This window comes from Octodon degus, unplaced genomic scaffold (genome assembly GCF_000260255.1).
Source record: "Octodon degus isolate 3935 unplaced genomic scaffold, OctDeg1.0 scaffold00069, whole genome shotgun sequence".
Classification (NCBI taxonomy): domain Eukaryota; kingdom Metazoa; phylum Chordata; class Mammalia; order Rodentia; family Octodontidae; genus Octodon; species Octodon degus.
The window spans coordinates 12,179,126-12,204,102 of NW_004524645.1; the positions used below are offsets into that span (position 1 = coordinate 12,179,126).

Sequence of the window (24,977 nt, forward strand, 5' to 3'; positions counted from 1 at the left end):
TTCCTTCCTTCCTTCCTTCCTTCCTTCCTTCCTTCCTTCCTTCCTTCCTTCTTTCTGTGATTAATAAAATATTTGGTGAGTATGTCTCATGTATCCAGTGCTGAGGATGCCAAGAGGAGTGGAATGGATTTTCCCCTTTAGGATTTGGTGTGTAAAAAGGCAAATTATAGAAAGCTTTGGGAAGCTCTATAATTGGACGCACACATGGCTTTGAGAGCCAGGAGACAGGCTAATTCCCCTTTGGTGATTCAGGAAAGGTTTCACACAGAGGAGGTGACACTTGAACAATTGTATCTCAACATAGCCACTATATTTAATTGCTGTGGATTGAACAGGCATTTGGCTGGAAAAGCCATACAGTCACATTGTCCACTATTTTAGGGGGAGCCTGTATAATTATGCTATCATTTACAATGTGTGTGGCAGCTTCATCAGATCCTTGTCTTCATGTTTCTGCCATGGAAACCTGTATGGTTGTATTGCCTCATAATGAGGCCCTTTGCTAATATTTAATATGCTAATAAAGTACAGAAGCCCAAAGCTCCCTTTCCAGTTATTTTTAAAGGGACTTCATTTGATTAAATAGCAAACTAGGTAACCATTTTGCTAGCTCTCCTGTGGCTCTCAATTGGAGAGAGGGATAGGGCTAAAGAGCAGCTGGGGTGGGGTTATAAAATGGTTATTGCTAGAGTCCTGTAAATTCTGACTGGTGAAGCCAAAAGAGAGCATGCTTGAAGACGCATATGCTGTATTACCAGCTGGGAAGAGTTTAGGAGGAAAATTGTGTGGTGTGGCCGTAGTCTGTACGAGACTCTGGCAACAACAGCATCCCTGAATTGTGTTGAAAATTAGCCAAATTGTGGCCCTTGGCATCCATTACTAACATGGGCACTTTGAGTTTTCACTTTTTTGTTCCTCCTCTTACTTCTGAAACTCAAGTCACCTTTATTTTCCTTCTTGCCAGTGAAGGGCCATGAATCTTCCTCTTTTAGTCTTTCCAGAAGCTTGTTGAATGCCTAGGGGAGTACAGAGTCACAGGGGTTCATTTTCAGCAAAAGCCTGGTGGATGCTCCCTTAAATTTGTGTCTTTCTAGTCCTAAGGAAAAATGCTTGCTTTCTTCTCCTAATTGTACCTAAATTACCAAAATGTTTTTTTTTTAAGACTCATCTTCTGTTAACCACAATGGCTGCTTTTCTGCCTTTTATTTATTGAATGCCTCTTTTCCACTTTGTACTGATGAGAATGATTTCTGCAAGCAGCAGCCTAGTCTTGCCTGAACAGTGTGGTCCTCTTGGAAGCAGTCATGTGACTGCTGAGATTGCAGCCCATTACTTGAGCACATCTCTTTATCTACAGGCCAGGAAGAGAGTGGAAGTTTGGGTTAGAGAGCTGCCGCTCATAGGCCAGCTCAGCCTCTCTGAGGGCTTGCTTCTTGCAGAAAGGCAAAGCAGGCAGAAAGGCAAAGCAGCCAGGTACTGTTCTAGTTGCTTCTTTCTTTGTGTCTATTTATTTAAACAGAAGCTATCCCTGCAGAGATGTGAGGTAGGTGTGTGTGTGTGTGTGTGTGTGTGTGTGTGTGTGTGTGTGTTAGAGAGAGAGCTGAGATTATATTTCTTTTCTTTCAGGCTCCCATATTCCCTCACAGAGAAGCCTTTTTCTCATCTTTGTTTCTCCTAAAACACCTGGAGTGAGGAAAACCTCTGTGTTTGGCCAAGCAAAAGATACAGGTAATGTGTTTGTTTGTCCTTAGGCACTCTGGGCAAGCTGAACTCTACGTTAGAACCGTAGCTTATGTGGTAACAGAAGAGAGAGTGGGAACTCCTTGGAGTGTATTTGTTATTGAGCAATTTCTCAGAATATGGCTTTCTCTCACAGGTGTTTATTGTAAGTCAGTCATCATTAAAAAAAAGGTGCACAGATGACTGAAAACTGAAGGGCTATGGCCTATTTCAAATTAAGTTGATATTTTAAAAACACTGTGGCTATTTGGGTGAGAGTTCTTCGTGGAGTAGTTCCCAAACTGCACCATACAACTTTGCATTTAGAAATCCTCCTTTAGCTCCTCTAGCCACTTGTAATCTTAAAGGACCACAACCTTTTAGTGAGCATTTTTGTTCTTTAAAAATTAAACAGAGCAAGTCTTCAGTTGCACTGCTCATCAGTTATGCGACAGAGTCTGATATTTCATCTCTGAGCCTCAGTTTCTTCACCTGTAATGTGGGGGTGATCATGCTACCTTGAAAATTTGCTATGAAGATTTATTGGAATAATAGAAATATAAAGCATCTACTGTACTAGATACATATTAATTCTGTAATGAACAGAAGTGATTTTAGCTGTTATTGTTATCATGGGCATAACATTCTTTCAGATCTTGGAGCTCTGGGAGGAATGAGGAAGCATAGTTCTTTGGGAATCTTCAATTTTACAGAACTTCCAGGGGAGTTTGGTCTCTGGGAATCCCCAAGGAAGGTGTTCTGAAGAAAGATGCTTGTGGAAGGACAGTATGAGTGTCTACCAATGGATGGCCTTTCCTAACTCATTTGTTAAAAAGAGCCACTCTTTGTTTAAGCCAGTTTTGCCCACCAGTGAACTCTTCACTAAGTTCTCTGAACGTTCATGAGAGTATGCACTATTATTCATGCTTTCTTAGGAGGAAACTGAAGTGCAGAGGAATTAACCACATGCTGAGAATTCGAGCTCCAGTTTGTCTATTTTTTTAAACCCAAGGCTTTCCTGGGCATGATTAGGCAATTAGAAATGATGGTTGTGCTGAGATACTTTACTTCAACAGGGTCCTTTCCTAGGCTCTTGGAGAAATAGTGGTCAGCTCTCTTAGAAATTCACAATGCACATTGGATAAACCTGTTTAACCTTATCACTTCCAAATTTCTCTGATGGTGGGACCCTTTTTAGCTTTATTTTTAGAATCATAAGCCACATAGGTAATCATGCATTGAAAAAATTGCCACCAAACCAAGCTACTCCTCATGTCTGCTGTACCAACAGACATCTTCCAGTGCTTGCTATAGTTTTTTTCCTTTTTCTATATTTACATCTGATGAGATCCAAGAATAATCACCAGCTCAGTCTTACTCATTTACGAATAAGACTTTTTTATACATTTAAGACTCCAGGCACAAGCGAATGTTGTAGTGTTCCATAGGAATAAGGGTGGTAGGAGTGCCCAGTCTAGTGCAGTTTTCCAGAGATTCCTTTACCCAGGCCTATGCCCCTTAATTCTATTTAGGCCATAGATATCAAGCAATAAAATCCCTATTAAGGAATGTCAAAGAGAAACCAGATGGTGGACCTGACAAGGTGTCTATCCTTCATGTTAGGGTCTGCAGTCCAAGGTAGAAGAAATAACTACTCATGTCAAGGTGCCTGAGCCAAACTGTGGGACTAGGATAAAAGATTCAATGTGAAGAATGAATAAAAACAACTTGGGGAAGCTGGGCTAGCGCTTGGCGAGTACTCCAGCAGTGGAGGTTAAGCTGGCTCCAAGGGCCGTCTTTTGTTCTTCCTTGTGTGTTTCAGCTTTGGAAATGAAAGTGGTTAGGATAAAAGGAACTGGAGAACATCAGACAGTTCCACCTTCCAGTCTTCCCTACCTCATACATTCACAGTAAAAGCCTTTTAGTGGAAACCCTTTCTTTTGCAGATGGTATGTGAGGGCCAATGATGAGTCATTGTTTTATATTTATGCTTTAAAATCATTTTTGCTGTATATTATAAGGTACAGCAGCACTAGGAAAACTACAATGTTTTTTGTTTTCACTAAGATCTAGCCTAGTGGTTCATGCGTATGATCAGAATATCTGGGGGCCTTGGAGATCCCTGCAGAAGCCCCCACCTCTCCAGCCTGAAAACCTCCTTAGGCCCCATGGATTCATGTGTCAAAGAATCTGTTAGTAGGTTGAATGCTATGTTAGCCCTCCTGGCATTGACAGAGGGTGGGAATGGAAGAAATTTAGGTTTTACCAAGTAGTAGAAATCTCCAAATCACCTGTATCAGCTTTCTAGTTGGTCAAAGGCATCTTCAAAGATACCACGTGTGCAGCTCATAAACCTCCTTCTGGCTCTGCTCTGGTCTGGACTGGGCAGCATGCAGGCGTGATAAGTGCCACCTCACTTTAACCAGCTCATATTTTGGTGAGAACTAAAAGGAACTGACTTTTTCCTCTTTTTATAAACTGTTGCCTGAGAAGGAAAAATAGTGTAGAAATAACATAATTAATAATATAAAATTTCTAATGGACAATTATTTTTCTAATAGACAACCTAAGGATTCTAGAACTATTATCATTTGTTTCTATCATGACTTCTAAAAAGTCATTTAATTATTACCCATTTTTGATTTAATAAAAAGCTTTTATATAATCAAATACCACATATCTCTGCACAAAATGATGCACTAATGACTTTTAGCAATTAATTTTTTAAAACCTCTAGCTTAGAAATATTCCTTTACTCATTCATCCATTCAGCATTTATCAAACACATGCTATGTAAAAGGCGCTGTGTAGGTGCCAGAGATTCAAGAGGTTTTAAAGAGAAAATTACACATAGAGCTAACAATCTAATAGAAATATACTCGTTTGATGTTTTCTTAGTTTCTAGTCTCTCTCTGTGTCTCTGTCTGTATCTCTCTCTCTCTCTCTCTCTCTCTCTCTCTCTCTCTCTCTCTCTCTCTCTCTGAAAGGAAGTCAGGACCTTGTGTAAACTAGGCATAAAGGAAAGCAATGTTCCCCCGAGGAAACAATGCATGCAACCCAAGTTTCAAATTTTTCACATCTTCTTAGCTCTCTCTTTTGTTTCAGATTTTCACTATAGATCTGGCTAAAAATGGCCAGAAGACTCATGCTAGAGTCAAAACATTGGGCTGCTTTGAAATTTGCTTAATTAGCCCACCACCCTTAATTTCAGTCTCTTGTAAAGTTTCAGAATACTATAGACAAAATGTAAACAATCTTTTACCCATAGTGTAATGCACATGTCTTGTGGTCCAGTTGCTAATGGATCCCTTATTCCCAACTGAAATCTCCTGAGCTTGGCCTTTAGTATTTGTATTCCTAGTATAAGTGGTCTTTTGACCTCTGGCCACAGTCATCTATTAGGCTATGCTTACAGCAGTTTAAGGATTCTCTAGCCTGCATCTCCCAATGTTTCCACACACTTTCCACAAACCAGTACCAAAGGTTTTTGAACCATGTGATCAGGTATGATAATATGGAAGATCCCACTTCTTTTGGTACCAATTTTTTGTATTAGTCATTTTCTTGTCTTCAGTACAAAATATCTGACACCTGTAGTTGAAATGAGGAGAGACTTATTTTGGCTCACAGTTTTAGTGGGTTCTGGATATTCTGGCTCCAAGACAGACATGGAATAGTGGAAGGGCATAGCAGAGGAATGCTGTTCACTCCATGGGAGCCAGGAAGGGAGGTGAGAGGTAGAAGAAAATTAGAAGGAGAAAGAAGAGGAGGAGTTGGTGGCAGAGGTGGAGTTATGGTTATAGCGGTAGAACAGGGGTCCTCAAACGGGTTTATGTGGACTGCTTGTATCGAAGTCCACTGAAGGGTATATATCTGTGTGTCTGTCTCTGTCTATCTCTATTATTCATTCATTGATTTTGAAGTGTTGGGATTGAATATGTACATGTTAGGCAAGTGCTCTACATCAAGCTACATCCTCATCTCATGTCTATATTTTAAATACAGATTTTCAGGCCCTTCTCTTTTTGGAATTGAATATTATCAGTAAAGCCTTGGGAATATGCATTTTAGACATTACCTCCTTCCCAAGATGGAAAGCTGGATATCCTGGACATTTGGAGAATGTCACTATGTCTCAGTGACTTTACTCTATAAGACAATGCAAGAGCCTGTAGATATGTAGGCACTGCAGAAGACTTTTGAGAAATTACTGAGTATAAAAAAGGGCCAGTAGTGGTCCAAGTTCAAATATAAGAAAATACTAGATGCAAGATGCCACAGACTTGTAAGCTTGACTCTGGAAAAAATCAACTTCAAATAGTTAAGAGTCAGAGCATTTCTAGGCAGATGACTGCTAGGCAGCATCATGGGTTTAGTCAAACATTGTTTCTATTAGAAGTTGTCAATCTTAGCTCCATATAAGAATTATCTGGGGCGTGTTCAAATATTGATACTCAGTTGCTACCCAATACCAGTTACATCAGAATCTCTAAGAGGAACTGCCAATCAGTATTTTTTAACCCCCCAGAAATTGATCTAATGTGGTGGCTAAGCACTGGGAATTTTATAAGCTCCCTACATGACTAACATGCAGTAGCCTGACAACTATAGGTCTGTGTGATGTTAGGCAAGTTTCTTAACTTCCTTGCACTTTATATAAATACTAGATAATTTTAACTGTCTCTCTTACCTTTAAACATTTACGTTTTTAGAGTTAAAAGTCATGCTAAACCTATCCCCTCCTTCTTCTCTTCCTTCTCCCCTTCCTTCCTTTCTTTTTCTCCTCCTTTCTCCTTCTTTATGAACAAATGTGCTTATATAGTGTGAATTTAATGGATCTGTGTGACCCTGAAGTGTGCACTGGAATCTCATGCCACAGGCCTTATTCAACCTTTGGATCTGACCTTGTTAACATTTTTGAGAAAATCCATTTATAGATAAGAAAGACATGAAAGAAATGCCTATCAAATTTGGAAACAAACCAGAGTTTAGGCAGGCCTACCTCTCATCGGAAAATCTGCTTATTAAAGTTATTTTTGTTTAAAAAATATTCTCATAGTTCAAGTATCTTGGTTTTTGTTTGGTGCTGGGGATTGAACCTAGCTCATGAGGTATGCTAAGCATGTGCTCTACTGCTGAGCTTTGTCCTTAGCCCTATTACTCATTTTTGTGCCCCTTTCTTCAGTTGAAATTTTGAAGCTTTTAGTGTAGTAGTAATGGAAAAATAGACATGTCAGGTGAAGTCCGGAGTTAGTCACTCTCTGTGTTCCTATCAAGAACAAGGCTGATTTAGAACGTCATGAAGTAGAAGAAACATTGCCCTCAAGACTGATGGGATAGTATATAGCACAGAGGAATTTGTTGGAAAATCCATGTAGCAATTATGGAAGTACCCGTTCAGCAGCTTCATTAAGGGGTTTTGTGAGCAGAAGATGGGACACTGGTGGAGCCTTAGCATAGACTGGGGAGCTGGCTTAAAAGAGATACTCATAGATTATGATTTCTAAATTTAAGGGAAAGTCTTATACTAACTTTAAAAGAGAAACAAATTTCAACTTCTTGTGAGAAATATTGTTTAAAAAAGTCTCTTTGATTTGAATTGTAGGATAGTTGTTTAAGTATATTGTTTTTGTCTCACAGAAAGCTTCCAATTTGTGTTTTTAAAGACTTAGATAGATTTAATTACTTTGAGTACAAAGCCAAAACAATTAAATTATGTCAGCTCTTCCATCTTCCATTCTCTGTATTTCAATTAGAAAATTGTAGTTCTTGCAATTCATTTTTCTTTTTCCTTCTTAATGCTTAATTTTATACAGAACTTGATCTGACCTAGACAAGAGGAAACTCTAATTTATGTGTAGCAGAAAAAAAATCTAAAGCTTCTCAGTGGCTGCTTATGTGGTTTGGAAAATAAACCAGGGTCAGATTATGTCTGATCATTTTCCATATCATATGGTGAATGGCAATTCACAAGAAGCATAAAATGTATCCCACTGGGAAGCCCCTTAGCTACGATGTTGTTAACTGTTGCTGTACCTCCATCTTCTGTTTCCCTCTTCAGAATCCGTATTTGAAAGGGTTCAGCTAAGAGTGGCTACTCAGCACAAAAAGGGGGACTTGTCATACTTCTTGGAAGCAGCAGTTGAATTCTTGAACATAGTATGATTTAGAAGCCATGGGCTGTGGGAATTCTGCCTTGAACAGCAAGAAATCTGAGAAAGGTGAGTATTGGGAATGTACCTGTGTTTATGAATGAAAAAGAATGAGTAAACCCCACTCATATTGTCCTCCTTTCTCATTTACTTCCGTTGCCCTGTGTGATTTTGTACAAGGCATCATCAGTTGAATTGAAGGTGAAATAATGAGAATCTACCAGAGGAAAGATGGATAATACCATAAAGTATTACCTAAGAGGCTTCTGATGTTTGATTTAATTTCAGTTGGAAATGTGCCAATATAAAAATCCCAATTTATAATACAGTGGAAGGGAACAAAGAAAGACACTGTATTTTGTAAGAGTACTTCAGTACTCTTACAAATAGTTGTATCCATACCTTTGTGACATTTAGTAGCATCATTGAATTTTATTAGCTTTTATAACTCAGTGATCACATTTTTTATATCTCTTCAACATAGAACTTCACGAGACTTGCTTCATGTTTTAAAAATATTCTATGGTGAATTTGGGGATTGCTAGGTCATCTGTTTCCCAAAAGACTGTCATTTCTGAATAGATGACACCCCTCCTCTACCTGCATATAATTAGAGGCTTTTCTTTGGAGGTGCTTTTTCATGGCTACTGGAATCTAGTTGAAACTCACTTGAATGTTTTAGGGGCATAGACTCTACCAGCAAATTAAAATAAAAGCAATTTGGGACAATTATATGAATAATTTGCTGTTAAACTCCATTCCTTTGTTATCTAGATTATAGATAATTATCCCGGTTTCAAGCCCACATCTTGGTTCTGGAAGTTTATTCAGGCTTAAGGTAGAGTACTTAGGAGGCAGCATACTCTGTAGCTGTAATGGTGAACCTATAGCATGTGAGCCAAGGGAGCGTGCAGCATCCTCTCCGCGATGACATCACGAGTTGTTTCTTCTATACTACTAGCTCAATATGCAGGTTCAATTGCAGTATTTTACAGTAAATAAGTGGCTTTTGGATTTCAGTTTGGGCACTCAGGCTCTAAAAGGTTCAGCATCACTGTTCTTTAGTGATTAGTTCAGGATGTTTTCTTTTGGGAATCCAATGTTGTCCCTCCTAGCTAACTTGTGCCAATGAGTTACCAAGCTCATCTCTGTAAGTAGGAAAGGACATTGGTAGGGGCATTAATTCTCTTAAATCTTTGAATGTGCCGTGAAACATGAAACAGATTTTTTAAAAACTCCAATTGAACTAATCCCTAGTATACTAGTAATTTATTAGCAGACAGTGATGAGAGTATCTTTTTATATCTAGAGTTACTCAGAGCTCTTTAAATTTGGCCAGATTTCTTAGTTTAAAAAGTGGGAAGTAGAGGGGCTGAAGATGCCGCTTAGTTGGTAGAACAGTTGCTTAATAGGTGCAAAACCCTGAATTCAATCCTCAAGACAGAAAAGTTTTTAAATTTAGTTTTAATTTTTTTTGTCTCTTTGAGACAGGGTCTTGCTATGTAGTTCAGGCTGACCTTGAATTCACTTGGTAGCCCAAGGGCAGTCTCAAACTTGCAACAATCCTCCTGCTGCCGCCTCCTGAGTCCTGGGACTATAGGTGTGCACCACACACCCAGTTGAGAAAAATTCTTAAAAGGCTAAGTCTAGTTTATAAAAAACAAATTCTGTTTCTTTTTGAAATGCTTTTCACCTTTCAATATTATGTGTAAGTGGAAACATTATCTTAGAATTTTGGATTACTTTTTAAAAACTGGGTGAAATTTAAGTAATATAAAATTAACTTCATTATGCAAACAACTCAGTAGCATTTAGTTTAGTCCAATGTTGTGCAACCATAATCCCCGTCTAGCTCCAGAACATTTCCATTACTCCAAAGTAAAATATCTTATCCATTAAGCAGTTTCTTATCCAAGAGTCCATTGCTAGGTCTAAGATTTGTGTTCATATTTTTCACTTAAGGTTTATAGTTTTAGATCTTACATTTAGTTTTTGGTTAATTTTGAGTTAATTTTTATATTGTGTGAGGTATAGGTACAAATTCATTCTTTGCATGTCAATATCCAGTTGTTGCAGCACCATTTGTTGAAAAGACTTCTTTTCCCAGCAAATGGTCTTGGCATTCTTGTCAAAAATCAATTGACTGCAAATGTGAGAGGTTTTTTTTGGACTCAAAATTTTAATCTGTTGATCTATATACCTTTTTATGCCTGTGTTAATGCCTTGCTTACTGTATCTTTATAGAAAGTTTTGAAATTGGTATGAGTCCTTCAACTTCTTTTTTCTTTTTCAAGATTGTTTTGTCTATTCTGTGTCCCTTGCATTTCCATATGAAATTTAGGATCAATCTGCCTATTTCTCAAGAGAGGACAGCCCGGGACTAGAGGTATAGTTCAGTGTTAGAGTGATTGCCTAGCATGTGAAAGGCCCTAGATTTCATCTTCAGTCACACACACACACACACAGAGAGAAAGAGAGAGAGAGAGAGAGAGAGAGAGAGAGAGAGAGAGAGAGAAGGGGGAGTTGAGCCGGAATGTTAATGGGGACTGCGTTGCATCTACAGATTGACTGGGGGAGGGGTCCTACCATTTTAGCAAGAAAACCATAAGGCTGATGAACATAGGATGTCTTTGTGTTTAGATATTCTTTTCATAAATGTTTTATAGTACTAAGCCTAAATCATATACTTATTTAAGCTATACTTAACTAGGCATTTCATTTTTTGATACTATTCTAAATAGAATTGTTTCCTTAATTTTATTTTTGGTTTGTTCATTGTAAATGTATGTAAAACAAGTGCTTTTTGTATCCTGAAAGGTTGCTATCCTTCTTTGTTAGCTGTAATTGATTTTTAGTGGATTCCTACGGAATTTTCATTTATAAATTATGTCATCTGTAAATAGATAGTTTTCCTTCTGCCTTTCCAATATATTAATTTTTTTTCTTGTTTGGCTATGTCCTCCATTAAAATGTTGAAGAGAAACACAAGAATACACATCCTTGTCTTATTTCTAAACTTTGGGCAGAAAGCATTCAGTCCTTCAGTATATAGTTGTGGCTTTTTGATAGGTACTTTTTATCAGGTTGAGGAAGTTCACTCATACTCCTAGTTTGTTGATCTTTTTTTAAAAATAAAGTGCTGTTTAGTTTTGTCAGAGTTTTCTGCATGTGTGGAGATGATCGTGTGGTTTTTGTCCTTTATTGTATGGTATATAGCGAACTGATTTCAATAGTTTGCTATAGTATAGTATAGTATAGTATAGTATAGTATAGTATAGTATATTACATTAATTAAATTTCAGATGTGAAACTAACATTGCATTTCTGGAATAAATCCCACATCATGTATACTAATGCTTTTTCTTTTTTTAGTTTTTTTTTTTAATGTATTTGGTACATGGTCTCACTACGCAGCTCAGACTCACAGTGATCCTCCCGTTTCAGCCTGTGCAGTGCTGGGATTAGAGACATGCACCACCACCCCTGGTCTTGGTGGCTGGTTGTGCCCAGGACAAGGCCAGCATGGCGTGTGGTGCTGGGGATCAAACCTAGGAATGAACCCGGGTCCTTGCACTTGCCTAGGCAGGTACTTAGACCGCTGAGCTATGGCCCATTAATGCTTTTTAGATGTTGTTGAAGTCAGTTCGCTACTATTTTGTAGAAGAACTTTACATCTGTCCTTATAAGAGGTATCAGTCTGTAGCAGTGGTGGTGAATCAACAACATGTATGTTGTTTATTTTTCTTTTAGACAAAATATGTTAATGTATGACTTCTTTTTTCTAAATTAAAACGTCTGTACCCAGGTTTAATCACAGTATTGGCACTTTGAGGTAAGTACGTGGGTTTAGGGTTGTAGTCTGGGCCCTCGTCCCTACAAGGTTTGTTATTGCTGGTCTAAAGTTTTCTTGTCATGTCTTTGGCTTTTATATCAGGGTGGTATGATTTTATAAAATAAGTTGGAGAGTATGCCCTTCTATTCCATATTTTGCAACAGTTTGAGAAGAACTGATGTGAAGTTTTTAAATCTTAAGCAGAATTCTTCAATGAACCCTTCTAGTCATGGGGTTTTTCTTTGTGGGTAGTTTTGTTTTTATTACTTATCCTATTTCTTGTTATAACTCTACTCAGGTTTTTCTTATTATAACTCTATTCAGATTTTCCTTTTTGGGGGCTGGGGAGATGACTTAGTGGAATAAACACCTGCCTGGCAAGCACAAGGTCCTGGGTTCAATCCCCAGTACCAAATATTTTTCCTTTTTTCTTGAGTCACTTTTGGTCAGTTGATAGCCTTTTAGAAATTACCTAATTTGTTAACATGTACTTGTTCATATTATTCCTTTATATTCTTTTTATCTTCTATTATCTCTTGTTGAATACATAAATCAAAGTTTATAAAACTGACAAAATGGTGTATATTTACATTGATCAGTAGATGAGCATTTTATTTATATAGTTTTTCCCATCGATAAATTTTGGAAAATATAGAAAACAGGTTTGAAATAGCTAATTTTCACTCATCATTTTACTTCCCAGAGATAAGACCTTCCAGGTGTCCCATCCCCCACCTTTGGTATAATTACTGTGAATTTTTATGATCCTAAATATTAGTTTATTATAGCCTCATTTGCCATATTATAATGTTATTATGTAAATATTTCTCAAATTGTTATAAATGCTTTCTAAACATCATTCTCACCATTGCTAACTATTTTATTTAATGGATAGGCCATAACATACTTAAGTATACTTCTAATATTAGATCCTTTTTTAAAAGAAAAAAACACAAATAACACCTTGAAAAATTTCTTTATACAAAACTGTTTCCTTATTTTGCATTATTCCTCAAATCAGGTGATTATATATGAAATTACTGTGTCAAGGGCTATGAATATTTTGAAAGCTCTTGATAGAAAATAATAGCTATTATTTCCTGATTGCTAACTCTATCCTAGAGAGCACTCAATATTTTCTGCATAATTTTACTTACTCCTTGTAATAAACCAGAGTAAAGTATTATTTCTGTTTGTATAGTTGAAGTAGTTATTCTTAGCAAAGTAAGTACCCGACAAGGTTATACAACTTTTCACCTGCCAGAGTTGGAATTTGAGCCCCATGGAATTTTGACTTAAAAAATGTTTTAGCTGCCAGTCATTATGCCATTTTATGCTGCCTCCTTTCATTTGCTGAGTGCTGTATACTTGGCCTGACCCTTTCACATACACTTTATCTTTTCAACCTTATGAAGGGTCATTCTCAGTCTGCAGAAAAGGAAACTGAGGCTTTGAGAGACAAAATAATTTGTCCAAGAATACAATTAGGAAGTGGTAGAGACAAGGTGAGAATTCCATTGGTATTTCTAGGGGAATGTCTAGTATTAAGGGATTTTTTTGCTGCTTGGTCATTCAGTCCCAGCACTGGCTCAGAAATATCATGGCATCTTTGAGAAAGAGTGGCCTGCATGTAAAGTGGATATTATCCTCTTCTTGTGGGCTATACACCTGTCTTTTAGAGAAGTAGCGTTGATTTTGTATTATTGTTACTGTGGCTATTTGATTTCTTTTTTGATATAACAGGTGAGAGAATACTTAATTTCTAGTAGGACAAAAGTGGATGAGGGGCAAGGACTGCACTTCTATTCTGGAATCCTTTATCTCTCTCAGTGATGTGCCATAAAAACTCCAAGTAATATTTTAGTTTAAATTTGATCTTGAGCTGAGGCCCACTGCCACCTCTGGTTGAGTGGGACCCACATATCAAGGGACAAGGTCATCATAAACTCTACACCCAAAATGGATTTGGATGCCCTGCTCTCTTGCTGACTTGAAGGCCAGGGCCCCTGGGTGCTGTGGGTAGGGGATCTTGAGGAATTCAGGCACAATGATGTACAGAATGCTGAAGACCACCAAGCTCTCTCCTCCCACTTGGAACTGTGAGCCTTTGGGAAGAAGTGACGTCCTGTGTGTGACTGTGACTATGACCACTGTTGAGTAAGCTTTCAGACTTTCTCTAATAAAAAAAAATGTCATTTATTGAGTTCCTACTGCCTTCATTATTTCTTGCCAAAACTTTTGGAGGAACCTCTAATTAGTCTCATTTTATAAATGAAGAAACTGAAACTTGAATTAAAGAGCCATCCAAACTTATACACTAGTTGGTGGTTGAACCTGAATTGGAGCCAGATGTGATAGATTCCAAAATTCATGTCACTTCTGATGTGCTACCTCGACTTGGCTAATTGGAACTTATCCACATAACAGAAATTAAACTTTGCAATTTCATTCTTCTAAACTTCACTTTGCACTTAAAATTTTATGCTGATGGGTTTTCAGTTAATAGTCTATTGCCTTTTCTCCCCCTTGGCGTACTTTGAGAACACTAATATATTTTCTTTTATTTCTCCCCTTGAGACTGCTGAGAAATGCCTTTATTCAATTTATCTGAGTGCTAAGGAGCAGGCAAAGACTGTACCTTCTTGGCTTTGAAGTTTTGTACTTAAGCTATGACAAATGGAAAATTTCTCTAATGGAGATGGTTCTTATTAAAAGTATTTATTCTTTATTTCTTTAACCTAGAAATAACTAAGTAGCAAACCAAATATTTCTTTAAGTCTTGGTAGTATTCTTGGTAAACACCTAGTTAATTTAGTTATTTAACAATCTAATAAGCCATTCACAACTGCTTAAGAGACCCCCTCTGGCCCCTGCCAGCTTATGTCTTCTTACCTTTCACTCCTAATTTTAAGTCCTATATTTCAGTTTGGGACCTTCATGGTAAAACAGTGAATGACATTGTTTCCTTCACCTTAAGTGTTCCCTGAAGAATCTTCTCAAAGTTTGGAGAGTGCATTGCTGTTCTACTCAGTATTGGCTCTTTCTTAGTTATAATTTCCATTAAGCATCTTTACTGGCACTAGGGGATATAGAGGAAATCACTGTGAACTGGAACCTCCTTCATTTTCCTCCTCAATGAAATGCTGACATCAGATAAGATGCTTTTTAAAGTCTTTCATCACTCAAAGATTTGTCTGTAAGTTCTGTATCTGTTGGGGAGGGGGCAGAGGGAGTACCCTTGCTTGCCCCTTCCTCTCCTGCTCACTTCCCTAGTTATTGTCCATCAGTGTTTTGATGTGCTTATAGTTGAGTACCATTCTTCTTTTCTTTTTTGTTAAGATACATATTTTTCTCATACCATTTTATTTTGTTCTATTTTCTCTCCAACTTAGTGTTATTATACAACTATAAAGAAAATGAAAAAGTATAGTATAATGAATACTCATATGCCCTTTATCTAGATTCACCAGTTGTTACCATTTTGCTTGTTTGCCTGCTTGCCTCTCTCCCTCCCTTCCTTTCTTTTCCTTCCTTCTATCTCTCGCTCCTTCCCTCTCTCCTCCTCCTTCACTTTTTCCTTTCCCTCTTCTCCAATTTCCTTCATTTGACAATAAGCTGGAGACATTATATTTTCCACTATATTGTCTTCACCATGATCTCCTAAGTGAAGGATATCCTTATATAACTATAATACAAAATCACATGGAGGAAATTTAACATTTGTAAAGTATTATTTACATATAGGTAACTTATAGGTTTTTCTGCAGCACAGTAAAGAAATAGGAAAGATAAAAGAAATCTTTAGTAACTCCAAAGACTCAGAGAAAATCCAGGGCAGATGGGGCAGATAGTTCCTCTGGTTTGAGACAAAGAGAACTGAGGCTTTTATGGAATTTTGTTAGAGGTGGAATTTGAGGGGGATGTTTAGAAATATCTGAGGAGCTAATTGGGGGTCTTTTCTGTGGCAGTGGGAAAGGTGAAAGGAAGCACCCTGGGGAAGGGGGGGTGGTCTCTCAGAAGATAAGCTGTCTCTGGGAAGATAAGCTGTTGTTTTAAGGGATTCATCCATATTAGATGACCACCATAATAATTCAGCAATTCATACTAGCACCAGAACATATCATTCCCAGCTTTTGGTTGTTATGACAGGGGCGACGAGACTCTTAGACTGCTTCCTGCTGAACAGGAAGGGTTGACAGGATGATGGTTCATGCCCATGTAGAAGCTAGTGCCAGGTGTCTCAGTTAGGACAAGAAGTTCATCATTAGTGAAGGTTCGCATCAGAGACTGAAGAAATCTTGAAGAAAAAGTTTAAAAAAGACAGCATATTATAAATACATATGTCACCATGATTAAAGGACACAGGTGGGAAAGCAGGAGGAGGGGGTTCTATGATCTGAATGTGTGATTCCACCATGAATATGCTGAGGGGGAAGAATTTTTTTTTCAGCTTTTGATGTTTATGTTTTAGGGGCCTAGGAACATGGTTATCTGAAGGTCATGAAGGAGGGCTTTTTGATCAGCAGTAATTGTACGAGCAGTGGGAGTGAAGATGAATCTTAAACATTTGACTTCTGGTGAAGTTATCTGAGTTTTGTTGGGAGAGACTCTATAACCTTGTCCTGACAGAAAATTGTGATGAGTAGCTGTGTGTGGTAGGGCTTGGGCATGAGAGGGGGAGCAGAGGAGGAGCTCATCAATATATTGAAGGAATAGGCTGGGCTTGAGATTAAGGATCTCAAGATCAGCAGCAAGAGTTTGGCTACTGAAGTGAGGACTGTCTCTCAACCCTTAAGGCAGGAATTGTTTATGTGAGCTGTTGAGATCGGAGAGTGTCTGGATCAGACTATGTGAAGGCAAAGAGGTTCTTGCGATCTGGGTGTAAGGGAATGATGAAGAAGGCATTAAGGCATTCTTAAGGTCTAGGACAGTAAAGTGAGTAGTGGAAGGAGGGATGTGAGAAAGCATAGTGTAGGGATTTGGCACCACCAGGTCAATAGGACTAACCACATTATTAATAACCCTGAGATATTAAACTACATGGTAGGAGCCATTAGGTTTGAGTATAGGAAGAATAGCAAAGGGGCAGTTCTAAGTAAACCATTGGTAAGAAGGCAGTGAATGATGGGCTTGAGTCCCCTCTGATGTTTGGGGGCTATTGGGTATGGAGGATGCAGGGAAAGACTGTGAGATCTCTGAGGCACACAAGTATAGGAATAGCATGTGTGGCATGAGTGGGACTGGAAGTTTCTCAGGGTATGTGGTCAACAAGGGAAGAGGGAGAGAGGAGCTAGTTGCACATTGAAGTTAAGTTTATAGGATGAGCACTGTGAAGAGAGAGATGAGAGAGACATGGAAATTTTGAAAGAGATCTCTCCCCATGAGAAGTATGGAGTAGGTTGGGATCACAAAGAAATTATAAGTAAAGAACAGTGTCTGGAGTCCGCATGGAATGGGCCTGTCTGAAAGGGTTATGTAGGTCGGCTATCAATACCCACTTTGGAGACTGTAGATCTAATACGGTGACTTTAGAACTCAAGAAAAACACTATATGTGCTCTTCATGTCAGCAAGACAAGTTTTTTACTTGAGATGTCCAATGAGACATCTCAAGAAAAACCTTAGTGGGGGTTATGGACTGCAAGCTCTGTTGTTCCTTCTTAGTGGCAAGATCAAGCAGGTCAAGTATTGATGGATCTGGCTGTAGTGAGTTCTTCTGTGAAGGCAAGGAATTGGGATCTCTGGCAGACAGGGCAGTCTCATTTCTAGTGACTGTCAAGCTTGTAGATGAAACCAGGTCCCAGTGATATCTGTGGGTTGGGACAAGCTCATGTCAAATGTCATTCTTTGTTGCACTTGAAACCTCCGGGAAGGACTCAGGTGGTAACATTGTTTAGGTCCTACTTTGATGGGAGTTCTGAGTGTCACAGCCAAAATTGGCCCTTGTGTATAGTTAATTTTGGTCTCTGGACTGTTTGAGGTGGACTGGCATTGGATATAGGCTGGCAGCAGAAAATAGGCAGGTTTCAGAGGAGAGAAGCTCAGTCGATAGGCTTGGGACTGGGGCGGGGGTTGGCCCCCAGGAGCCACACATGCTGCCTATCCAAGTCACAAAGCACCAATATGATAGATTTTTTGGCAGTCCATAAAGAGATAGGAAAAATGCAAGAAGCCTTTATTTTCTCCAACACAGAGAAAATCGAGGGCAGATGGGGCCAATAGATCCTGGTCTGAGACAAAGAAAGCTATGTTTTTTATGGACTTTAGTTAGGGGTGGAGTTTGAGGGGGATGTTCAGAAATACTTGAGGAGCTGATGGGGTTCTTTCCTGTGGTGGCGAGAAAGGTGAAAGGAAACTGCACCCTGGGCTCATTTGGAGAAGGGGGGGGTGGTCTCTGGGAAGATAAGCTGTTGTTTTAAGGGCTTCAGCCATATTAGATGACCACTATAATAATTCAGCAATTCATATTAGGGTCAGAACTTATTGGTAACATTACATTCAGAATGTCCCAGTTGCCCATAATTGCTCTCCCAATCCATAGAAAATGATCTGACAAGTTCTTAAATGACCTCCAAGTCCAAAGGAGCATGGTTAGTACTCATTTTGCTTAACTTCCTGACAGTACTTGGCACTCTTGCATACATCCTTCTTAAAATACTCATTGTCCTTGTTTTCCATAGCAACACTTTCTTCTGGTTTTCTTTCTTAGGTCTCTGCTAAACTATTTGTGCAGGCTTCACTTCCTCCCAACTTTTAAATGTTGGGGCTCCTCTTGGCCTGCTCATTTTGTCACTCTGATACTCTCCCAAGGTGATTTTAAATTACTGGCTTTGATTATTTTCAGCATGTCAAGAGTGCTAAATTTTTATTTTCAGTCCAATTTATATGCTATTATCCTGCTTTATAGGGAATCACTTTTAAACAAGTATGTTTTTTTCTGTAAAACTGTTATTGGCCATTTATGCTCATAGGCTCATGTTCATCTGCCCACTTCTGACCATATCAAAGCAAACCAATATTTAGGTGAAAAGGAAAAAGGATTTCTTGAAAGCTAACACTGAGGTAGTGGGGGGACCTATTTGTCTCAAATCAGCATCTCACTTTTATAGGTGGGCAAGGGTCTTTTATAGTAAGAGACACAAGGGTGGAGGAGCACAGACAGATAATGCAAATTTCAGTGCTTGCTTTGTCACTTTTAGCCATCTGAAATTCATTATCTCTCTTCTTGTGGAAAGGAAACTAGGCTCCAGGCTTCCTGATGTCAGCATCTGCACACTCTGTTCATTCTAGATGTTTATGCCCCAGGCCTCAGGAAGCCATTTGTCTCTTAAGGAAAAAAAATTAGTTGTGCTGATTAAAAAACGAGACTACTTTCTTCATTTGAAATTATGATCCCTCTCAATAATTCTTAAACATTCATCTTTTGGTATCCTAACCTTAGAGGTAATAGAGTCTTTTTCTAGATGTGATTTTTAGGTTCTTGTCTTAAGCAAAGAATTGGACAAAACAAGTACAAAAAGTAATGAAGTTTTACATCTATAAAGGTAGGAAAGTGACAATGTTATACAGAGCAAGTTGGGGCCAAGTAAAAGTAGGAAAAAGGTACATGCTACAAGCACAAGAGTGGATTACTGTGAAAGAGACAGCACAGTGGCTGAGAGCTCAATGCCAGGTGTCCTTTTGTATCTCCCACTTCTCAGGTAACATCAGCTCTAGGCTATCTTGTCACAGACTTGCCTGAGTTCTAGTGAGAATTGAAGACAATATCCTCTGGTTCCTCATGCAGGGCGGTGGAAATTGTTGTGTCCTGGGACTTTGCAGTTAACAGAGCATATCCATTTCTCCAGCCAGTCTGCCATGCTCAAATTCCTGCCTCATTAGTGTGTTGGCCTCTGGATAGGAATAGGATTGATACTACAAATACACTTGTTGTTTGTGTAGGAAAGGATAAAAAGCAAGCAAAAAGCCAACAACCTTTTTATTCCTTTTTCTTTATTCACTGTGATTAGTCTAGCTTTGCTTTTAAAACTTAAAGTATTCTGAGATCCTAATAGGGCCTATTTAGATAGCCATTTTGGAATTATGAATATTTAGAAGAGAGAAATTATTGCTTGAAGGATGTGGTATTCCATCTCTCCTTTGAAATGATTTTTTACAATCTTCTTGATTTTACTGGACAGTTCACAAAGAAGCAAACTTTATAGTTGAATCCTGTTAATTGTTAGAAAATCCTGTTACAGAGAGACATATTTCTACTTTGTAAGAAAGGGCAGTACCTTGGCCCCAATTGCCAGTCATTTTCTATAAAAGAACATTTACACAATTATGCTTTTAGATTGCATTGTATAGTTTAGTTATTATGAGTAGGCTGTCAGCCCACCCAGGTTAAGAGAAAATTCAAAAAGCTAAGCCAAGCTTAGAGATGCAAAGGTAAACACAAGAAAAAGGATTACAGCTACAATAAAAATGAAGAAAAGGACCTTTCCTTTCTGGAAGAAGATATGCTAAGTTAGATAAGGGCTTTAACAGGTCCTCTCTACTCCAGGACTCAAAAAACATTATAAATAAGACCACCAACTGGTGGTCTTTTTGCACTCTTGAACTCCTCTCCTTTGAAGCAAGCCCCCCCCCAATCTATATAAGATTGAGGCAAAGACAAGATGTTGGACTTCTTCCCCTCTTGGTGGGTAAGCTTTCTTTTTTATTATTGCTAATAAAATTCTCCACAAATTCTATCTTTTGTCTTCAAATTTATTCTTCAATTTTAGGAGACAAAAACATTGGATTTATCTTTTTAAAGTATGAAGAAGTCCTAATCCACCATGCTTGTGTAGTGCTTATAATCTAGGTTTATGCCTTATTTATGTATTTATTTATTGGTTTATGCATTTTGAGGTACCACTTTCCACTCTGCTCTTGTTCTTGATGTCCACTCACTTCCTTGTTCAGTGAAGATGCTCTTGCAATCTCAGCATCATTCATCTCTTCACTATATACGTGAATAACCTCAAAAGGTTTCAGTATCTTAGATCCTTGATCCCTTACATTCCAGCACTCCTCTTGTAGTGGATTTCTAACTGGTCTTCAACTTACTACACCCCGCTGCATTAAACTAGGTGGTGCTGGGTGCGGGAGGCCACCTGAGGATTGTGGCAGAGCAGGAGAAGCTGTCGGAATGCGGTTAGGGATGCTGTTTGGGGAAGCTGCTGGAGCTGTTGGAAGCTTCTGGATCTCTTGGGCTGTTCTGCTGGAGGACCTTGTCATGCTGGCTTTCCCGATGAACTTTGGAGGAGCTCTGGTCCTCATCTTGAGCATCTCTTCCTGGCTCCAGAGGGGAAGATGGCGTGCTGCTCAGCCTCCTGGAGAAGTTTGCCATCTTGGCTTTCCTGATGGGAACTCAGCTTTCTTCATTGCTAGAGGAGCTCAGGACCTCACTGTTGCTGAGGATGGCTGTGGTACTTTTGGGGAGCTCTGGTGCTTACCTTGAGCATTGCTTCCTAGCTCCAGTGCAAATCCCTCAGCCTGCTAGCACAGATCTATGTGGATAGATTTCCTGCACTTCCTATATATGATTCTTATAAAATAATATTATAAAATGTGACCTGTATTATATGTTCACCTTGTAGAAACCCCAAACCACGACACCCTCCACCTATCAAATTCAATTGCTGACTTCTGTTTTCTGTCCCCATCTTCTACCTCTGAAATCTCCGTTTATCATCCTATTCTCTGATCTCTTGTTCATCCTTGCAACCTGTGAGCCTTAGGCCCATCCCATATATTCCCTATCTCCCAACCCCTTCTTGGCTTTACTTTCTTCCCCATTCATCTTTCTCCATCTTCTATCAACTATCACTTGGACCAATTAAGAAAACATACATAATATTTAGCCTTTTATAGACAAGTATTAGGCAAAATGTTCAATGTTCTGGAAGCAATTGCTAGCAAACTTTGCTCAGCTCTTTGATGGAAACCCAAAGATATTAGTGGTTTGACTTGCATTTTCCTACAGAGATAATTCAGCTTTTTTTACTTTGAAGTCCTGAGGTTCAAACCCAAGGCCTTTTACATGCTAGGCAAGCATTCTGTCACTGAACTACATGTGCACACCCACACCCTGATTTATTTATTTTTTAATAGACATTAGAATTTATGTTTTTTGTCCAGAAGTTGCTGGTTTGAGTGTTCAGCTTAATATATCACATTTTGTCTTCGAGTGGTTATTTTCAGCTTTTATATATGCAGTAATAGGATGGCTGCAGCTGTGACATTAAACTAGATGGATGCATTAGAATATTTTATAATTGAAAATGATCTTAGAGATCATTTAACCCCAAGTTATCATTGTTCAAAAGAGAAACTGAAGACCAGAGAGGTTGTGACTTGCCTGAGGTTACACAGCTGACACATGGCTCAGTCTGGCCAAAATGGAAGTTTCCTGATTTATAATTCAGAACTTATTTTCATTAACTCATGTGGATAGAGTTGGGGTGGAAGAGTGAGTAAATAAAAAGTTATAGAAATGACCTCTGATTCTTGCATTTCTCAAATTGGAAGCATGATAAAATTATTATCTCTTTTGTCACTTGGGGAAAGTGATAATTTGAAAATATCCATCATTGTTTGGAGACTGGGCTGCATGCTTTACTTGCTTAAATATTTAATTAAAATGCTGTCCAGAGATGAGGACTTTTTGTTGTCCCCATTTCTCACAGTTCTGGAGGCTCTAGGTGTCAGGAAGTTCTTTTTGTTGCTTCAGCTATAGCAGAGGACATCACATGGAGTGTGTGTGTGTGTGTGTGTGTGTGTGTGTGTGTGTGTGTGTGTGTGTTTAAAGTGGAGGGGACATGTTCATCCTACCAGGAATCCAGGTGTGAGATAACTAATCTACTCTCAAGGTAACAACATTAATCCCTCTATTAGATGTGTGAATATCTCGCTAAGGTCTTACCTCAGAAGGAGCCAGCTTTCCAGTGAAGTTGTAAATCTCAATTGGAACAACCACACACTCTTATAGATGGCAGCTGTAGAATATCTATAGATGAAAATAACAACAATGAAACCTGCAGTCTTAGGCAGAGATGAGCCATACCCTCTCTTCTTCATGCTCTTAGCGTCTGAGGTAGTAGATAACCTTCCTCCTCATTTAAAGTCTTTTGCCACTAGAGGATTCATTCTCTTTCCACTTGATTTGAATTCCTTTTAATCAGTTCTATCACACTTGTGCTTCTGTATCTTCCTGACAGGATGTCAGGCCCCTTAAAAGTAGATTAAATATTCGCTTATCCTGGTGTTTCCTCAGGAGACCTCTGCTAGCAGAATTTCAAAAGTAGAGTTTTTAAATGGCTTATCACCCAAAATATGAACCTTGTTTAAAGAACTATCAAAGAAACTCCTGTTTAAAATACAAAACCAAAACAAACCCATAAAACTACCAGTCAGCATGAAGAGAAACATGTGACAGGATGTCTTAACAGCAATTTCATTCATTTATTCAATTAATATTTATCGAGTACCAAGGGAATAGAGCAGCTAACCCAACAGAGCAAAATCCCAGCTTTTCTGGCGTTTACATTCTATGGGAGGAGAAGACTATATTAAGTAAAATGTATATTATATCATGTGGTGATAAATGTTGTGGAGAAAAAGTAAGGATATTGGCGATGGGGTGAGGGGTGTTCTTGCAAGAAGGGTGCTCAGAAAGGCTCCACTAAGAAGGTGATACCTGGGTGAAGACTAGGGGTTCTGCGGGCATGAATCTGATGGTGGTTGCTTCTAAGTCTCATTCTTGAGTTTTGGGATAGTAGCCTGTTTGTCAGTTGTAGTTTGTGAAATTTCTAATGAAATAGTACAGTTAGGGAGTCTATGTGGTACTAGGCTTTGTTATCCTGGAGAGACTTTTCAGTACTAGAGATTGAATGCAGGATCTTGCACATGCTACACAAATGCTATAGTCCTGAGCCCCACACTCAGCTCTGAAAAAGATGTTTTAAAAAACTTTCTGTCATTTATTGAATGCTCTTTATATGCTTGACAATGCGCTGAACATTTTATATCAATCAAATAATATGTTATCAATACCCGTATATTACTAGTACAGTATTATGTACTTTTACAACAGTCCCACCCATCTATCCATGGATCCATCCATTTCCTTTGCAAGGCCTTGCCCCAGGTGCTGGGGTGGCGGTAGTGAGCAAAATACAAAGTCTCCATTTTTGTGTAATTTAGCTAATAGGGGAAGATACACGGCAAATACGTGAACACATGACCATATGGAATGTCAGGTGGTAAAGAGCTCTATGGAGAGCAATAGGTCAGGTGATGAAAATAGAGGACGTAGGTAGGGAAGTGTGGTAGAAGTTCTGATGTACCTACTACCTCAGTTTTTAAGGCAGGTTCCAAATGCCACTGTAGGTTGTATAGCATTGGTTACACACCCAGGCTCTGGAATTGTAGACACCTGGATTTGCCTCTGCATTCCCCCATTGACAGGCAGTGTGACCCCGAACAAATTGTATCAGCTCTCACTTTCCTTACCTGTAAAATAGTGAAGATAGCAGTTCATAAGACTGTTAAGACTAAATGAATTCAAATTCAGTGATCCACATAAAGTATCAGGTGCAGTTTCTAGCACAAAGCTAATGGTCTGAGTTTATTATTTGTCTTATTCACTACTTTCTTCATATATATTTAATTTCTTATATAATATCATAGAGAGAAGAATCTTTTTTTTTTGTAAATCCAGCCTGATAATAGAGGGATCACTTGAGCTTGTTACAGACAATTGACCAGGCAACTTATTAAACTCTTTGGACACATATGGCAATAGCTTTTTATTTTTCCAAATGGAATTAGTGTGACAGAGACAGGTCCTGTTTCATGATGAAACAGTGATATCTGAAACAGAATTAATCTGTCCAGAGCTTGACAACACAGATCCTTAACTCTCTAGGAAAGGTTGGGTGTGTAGCAACCAGCAATAGCCAGGGGTAGGATCTAGAATATCTGGATATATCCCTTTGCCATTTTGTAGGTTTCTGCTCTGGAGAGCAACTGGCCAGTGTTGCCCTGTGGTGGGTAGATGGGCTCTTAAACGCCAGGTAACGTACTTTGTTTTGTTTTCAATTTTAAAAATGTATTACAGTAAAACACGCATGGCCTTTAGTCCTCAAAATCCTCTTGCTCGGGGCTGGAGAGATGGCTCAGTGGTCTAAGGCACCTACTTAGAACAAGCTTGGCAAGGCATCAGGGACCGCGGTTCAATCCCCCAGC

The 24,977-nt window shown here is 38.7% G+C and overlaps 1 protein-coding gene across 3 annotated transcripts in view; it reads left to right on the forward strand.

Annotated features, from left to right (window-relative positions):
- Positions 1 to 1,392: 1,392 nt before the first annotated feature.
- Positions 1,393 to 24,977, forward strand: part of Ppef1 (protein phosphatase with EF-hand domain 1) — a 201,145-nt gene continuing 177,560 nt past the window's right edge. For 2 of the 3 annotated variants that reach the window (XM_004635109.2, XM_023719556.1), the window contains exons 1-3: positions 1,393 to 1,473; positions 1,627 to 1,728; positions 7,781 to 7,940. In XM_004635109.2, coding sequence (XP_004635166.1) covers positions 7,895 to 7,940 — 46 coding nt within the window. In that variant the 5' untranslated portion in view covers positions 1,393 to 1,473; positions 1,627 to 1,728; positions 7,781 to 7,894. Of the gene's footprint in view, positions 1,544 to 1,626; positions 1,729 to 7,780; positions 7,941 to 24,977 lie in introns of all 3 variants that reach the window. The other variant, XM_023719555.1, reaches the window with a different exon arrangement.